Source organism: Jaculus jaculus, chromosome 2 (assembly GCF_020740685.1).
Source record: "Jaculus jaculus isolate mJacJac1 chromosome 2, mJacJac1.mat.Y.cur, whole genome shotgun sequence".
Lineage (NCBI taxonomy): Eukaryota > Metazoa > Chordata > Mammalia > Rodentia > Dipodidae > Jaculus > Jaculus jaculus.
The window spans coordinates 88,693,657-88,699,435 of NC_059103.1; the positions used below are offsets into that span (position 1 = coordinate 88,693,657).

At 42.9% G+C, this 5,779-nt stretch overlaps 1 protein-coding gene across 1 annotated transcript; it reads left to right on the forward strand.

Annotated features, from left to right (window-relative positions):
• The first annotated feature begins 929 nt into the window (after positions 1–929).
• On the forward strand, positions 930–3,594 carry LOC101603591 (WW domain-containing adapter protein with coiled-coil-like). Its single transcript, XM_045144436.1, is given in 2 exon segments — positions 930–2,495; positions 2,498–3,594. Coding segments are annotated over 2 exon segments (1,614 nt in total). The 5' UTR covers positions 930–1,084; the 3' UTR covers positions 2,701–3,594.
• The last annotated feature ends 2,185 nt before the right edge of the window (positions 3,595–5,779 follow it).

Here is a 5,779-nt window from a genome sequence, read left to right on the forward strand (position 1 = left end):
ACTTACATATGAAACAAATATTAAGCTAGATGAGGTGCTGTGATTCTGGTTCTGGTGCATGGAAAATGGCAGCAATTACATTTAGCTGCCAGAGGAACCCATGATCAAGAAAGATTACAAGAGTTCTGGGCATCATAGATGGTGGAAGATATTGAGATCTTTTGTGAAGCATTTGATTTCTTTTCTCCCACAACAGAATTAATGTCTAAATTGGTGGCTCACACCTGTAATCACAGCATACAGGAGGCAGAGGCAGGATGATAAGGAATTCAAGGAAGCCTGGCCTTCATGAGACCCCAACTCACAATGCAAAACAAAAAAAACGCTTGATCTTGATGCTGGGTTTTTCTCATTGTCACACTTGCAGTGGCCATGGTTCAGATGTCTGAGGCATAGACCCTGATGAAACCTGGTGTGGGTGACATGGAGAGAATATGACAGGGAGGTCCAGAGATGTCTGGAGTGGGTGCACATATATGACACTGAGGTTCAGGGATGTCTGGAGTGGGTGCACATGGAGGGCCTATGATACTGAGGTTCAGGGATGTCTGGAGTGGGTGCACATGGAGGGTCTATGATACTGAGGTTCAGGGATGTCTGGAGTGGGTATACGTACGTGGAGGGCCTATGACACTGAGGTTCAGGGCAGTCTCAATTCTTAAGACCTCCAGTCATTCACCTAAAAAAAGTTGGCGGCCGCGCGCCGCTCCCGGGAACCGTCCGCCCGCCGCCCCACGAGCGGTGGAGGGAGGCTTCCGACCACCGCGCCCGAGCGCCAAGGGGCGGGGGCCGGCGGCCGGAGCTCGCCCGGGGTCATCCCCGCCCCCGCCGCCGCCGCCTCGGTTCCCTTATTTAGTACGCGATGGCGTCCCTCGCGCCCCACGGTCGTCTTCCCGAAGGCAGCTGTCACCGTGCGCAGCCTGGACGTCCCGGGACCGGCGTCGAGCGGGTCCCCGAGCGCGATGATCCTTAAACGTGGGAACGGTAGCGCTGTCACGACCGGAGGGGGGACTCGCAGCCTTACCAGGCACTTAAATATTCATCAAAGAGTCACCCCAGTAGTGGTGATCACAGACATGAAAAGATGCGAGACGCCGCAGATCCTTCACCACCAAATAAAATGTTGCGGAGATTTGATAGCCCTGAAAACAAATACAGTGACAGCACAGGCCACAATAAGGCCAAAAATGTGCATACTCACAGAGTTAGAGAGAGGGAAGGTGGGACCAGTTACTCCCCACAAGAAAATTCACACAACCACAGTGCTCTTCATAGTTCAAATTCACATTCTTCTAATCCAAGCAATAATCCAAGCAAAACTTCAGATGCACCTTATGATTCTGCAGATGACTGGTCTGAGCACATTAGCTCTTCTGGAAAAAAATATTACTACAATTGTCGAACAGAAGTTTCACAATGGGAAAAACCAAAAGAATGGCTTGAAAGGGAGCAGAGACAAAAAGAAGCAAACAAGATGGCAGTTAATAGTTTCCCCAAAGATCGGGATTACAGAAGAGAGGTGATGCAGGCAACAGCAACTAGTGGGTTTGCCAGTGGAATGGAAGACAAGCATTCCAGTGATGCCAGTAGTTTGCTCCCACAGAATATTTTGTCTCAGACAAGCAGACACAATGACAAAGACTACAGACTGCCCAGAGCAGAGACTCACGGTAGCTCTACGCCAGTACAGCACCCCATCAAACCAGTGGTTCATCCAAGTGCTGCCCCAAGCACTGTTCCTTCTAGTCCATTTACTCTACAGTCTGATCACCAGCCAAAGAAATCCTTTGATGCTAATGGAGCATCTGCTTTATCCAAACTGCCTACACCCACCTCTTCTGTGCCTGCACAGAAGACAGAGAGAAAAGAGTCTACATCGGGAGACAAAACGGTATCGCATTCTTGCACAACTCCCACATCTTCAGCCTCTGGACTGAACCCCACCTCTGCACCTCCAACATCTGCGTCAACAGTACCTGTTTCTCCTGCTCCACAGTCACCGATACCTCCATTACTTCAGGACCCAAATCTTCTTAGACAGTTGCTTCCTGCTTTGCAAGCCACACTACAGCTTAATAATTCTAATGTGGACCTATCTAAAATAAATGAAGTTCTTACAGCAGCTGTGACACAAGCTTCGCTGCAGTCTATTATACATAAATTCCTTACTGCTGGGCCATCTGCGTTCAATATCACCTCTCTGATTTCTCAAGCTGCTCAGCTCTCTACACAAGCCCAGCCATCTAACCAATCTCCAATGTCTTTAACGTCTGATGCATCTTCCCCAAGATCCTATGTATCTCCAAGAATAAGCACACCTCAGACTAACACAGTCCCTATCAAACCTCTGATTAGTACTCCTCCTGTTTCATCACAGCCAAAGGTTAGTACTCCGGTGGTTAAGCCAGGACCAGTGTCACAGTCGGCCACACAACAGCCTGTGACTGCTGACAAGCAACAAGGCCACGAACCTCTCTCTCCTCGGAGTCTTCAACGCTCAAGGCATCAAGATTGCGTGAAGAAGCCCATAACATGGGAAGCGTTCACATGTCTGAAATTTGTACTGAATTAAAAAATTTAAGATCTCTAGTCCGAGTATGTGAAATTCAAGCAACTTTGCGAGAGCAAAGGATACTGTTTTTGAGACAGCAAATTAAGGAACTTGAAAAACTAAAAAATCAGAATTCCTTCATGGTTTGAAGATGTGAATAATTGCACATGGTCTTGAGTACAGAAACTGTAAATCTGTTGCCCATTCTTAACATTTTTGAGCTGCATTTAAGTAGACTCTGGACCGTTAAGCTGGGCAAACAAAATGACAAGGGGTCGGGGGTCTGTGAGAAAGATACAAGATTGATTTGTAAAACCCTTGAAATGTAGATTTCTTGTAGATGTATTCTTCACGTTGTAAATATGTTTTGTAGAGTGAAGCCATGGGAAGCCATGTGTAACCGAGCTTAGACATCCAAAACTAATCAATGCTGAGGTGGCTAAATACCTAGCCTTTTACATGTAAACCTGACTGCATAATTACCTTTAAAAAAAAAAAATTGGGGGGTTAATTTATCATTCAGAAATCTTGCATTTTCAAAAATTCAGTGCAAGCGCCAGGCGGGGTGTGTCCAAGGATGCGATCTGAACCATATGGGCGGTGTACAAACTATCGTGTGCAGCCGTGTCCACACTCACAACTATCAGGAGCAGTGCTTCTCCATTTGTTTTGCAAGGAAGTGTTTTCATTTCCCAGGTGTTCCATTTCCCTCTGTAATACTCGCCCTGATTCGACCCATCTTTTGAGGCTCCCTTTCCTCCTTTCTTAACGGCACTGTTGCTGTGGCACTTTTCTGTGACCTGTCCGTCCCCGTGTACAGTAGCTTGTTGCAGTGACTGAACAGAACCCACATGTCTGTATAAACGATTGAAATCCATTGCACCCTGTAAGAACGGACTTGCAAGTTCTGCGGGGCACATGTGCTGAAAGTACGTGGATCGCTCCAGTAGAAGCCAGTGAACATGGTGTGGGAGGGGAAGAGGAAACAAAGCTAGTCAGATGTGAAGTGTATCTGTTGTAATAAACATGTTAAAACAAAAAAAAAAAAAAGTTGCTAAACTTTTGAGCTTTGTAGTCTCATGTTTTTTTCAGAAATACATAACTGAATAATTTGCATAATAACTTAGAGAATAAAATAAAATGTCCACACCATTTCATTAGAAAACTTTGGGGTAGGATACTCCAGTAAAGAGCCAAGATAGGCAAACATGTAAGGTAAAAAAATGTGTGTATGAAAACAGGGTTAAGTATAATTCCCCAACTTTTTTCCAATTTCACTCATTTAATCCCTTTGCTTAGAGCTGAAAACAGACAGAAAATAGAGACTTACCAATAATTGAATGACAGTAACAAAGGTGTGTATCACTGGAAGCAATTAGAAACTTGAAAGAGTTTTTGGAATAGGATATTTGATATAAATGGAACTATAGTGAAGATAATGAAATGATCTCATGAACACAATTACCAGCTTCCAGAGGATGTAGTTATAGAATGTATACCAAATAGTTGCTTTTACATAACAACATAACATTTTATAACAATAATAAATAGCCTGCTGCTAGGCAATGGCTCAGTACTCATTTTGTCATCCTCACTATCCCATGAAACATTTTACCCACAAGAAAAGTGGCATTCAGGAAGGTTGTATAACCTGCCCAGAGTAAATAATGAGCATGTTTTGAGCACATGCAATGTCATCCCACCTCAGAGTTAAAGTTATACTACATCACTAAAAATATGCTTCAACTCTTACATAAGTTCTTTCAAAGCTCAATAGTGTTTCTTGTAGTGAGTGGTCTGGGAAAGAATTTCTTGAGAGTATGCAATGTATTCTTTGCATTCTGGAAATATCTTCCAATCCCTTGTCAGTCTGTTCCTAGTCAGTATCTGTTACCAAAACAGGAGAGGTATGGCAGACTGTTTCTTCATCTGCTTCCATGTTGAATGGCTGCTATGGACTGTTCAAGCACTCTGCCCCAAAGCTCTCCCTGTGGTGATAACAAAGCAGACTTTACTTTCACCCCAGTGGGTATGGCCTCTTTATGTGTAAAAATAATAAGGACAAGGTCTGTATTTCTTCATGCTCTCCAAGTCCCCAGCACAGGACTTATTCTCACATGAATAAGTATCTCATTCAACTCTTAGAAAGGAGTGTGTCTCTAATATTCATTCATTTACCGCTTTCTTATCTTTGTACCACGTTGTATTTGTACCAAATGATATTTGATTTTGTTTTGAAAAAAGAAAGATGGAAAAAAAATTCCAACTGAAATCTCAAGATATTATTGGAAACTTATTCAGATAAAAAACGAATGAAACACTTTTTAAAATTTACTGATTTTGCCATACCACTCATTTAAAATAAAATGCTCATTTACATTTTATGATTATGCCAGCTTATTTCAGGATGTCTTCATATGCATCATGTCATACAATGACAATAATGACAGAATCAATCCTATGAACTCTAGAAGGTTATTCAATTTTTAGTTATCAGCATAGGAATTCTGAAAACAGAACACTATCCTACCAGTCACTTGTCATTCATGACATCATTTCCCACAGCATGACATCTAATTTAAATGAATACTCCTTTAGAAACCACTCCTGGAAACTTTTCAGTTTAGATCTTATTAAAACAAGTTTTGTGTCTTTGCATTTGACCTCTACTGCCCTATTTCACCAGATTTTCATCTTAAAAATAATGACTGCTGGACAGCTCTCCATGTAGCCTTGGACTGGTCTTTTGACCCTCTTTCTACTTCTAATTCTCAAGTGTAAGTATGGACTGGGTTGAAAATGTAATGCATTACAATATAAAAGGATTGGCAAGACAGTTTTGGCTCTCTTACAGTTCCATACCTAACAAGAGAGTCGCTTTCACTGAGCATGTCCACAGCAGGCTGGTTTCCATGGTTACTTGGCTGCTGTGCAAATATAACACACACCTTTTCCGGTGTCTATGCTGGTGCCTAGATGGACTCCCAGATGCAGATACTTGCTTGAATTATCAGGCTTAAGTCAGTCTTCACTGGTAATTCTTCAGTTGCCTGTTCCAAAATGACCCTGGATCAGTGTCTCCATATACTTACCAAGACAACAGGATCTTCTTTCTGTCCACAGATTCATTGTGAAGTCTTGGGAGCTAGTGGCATTCCAGTGTTCCTGAAGCTTACTTAATATAGGTAACTGTGATGACATACCAGGCACACCCTAAAGAAATCAGAT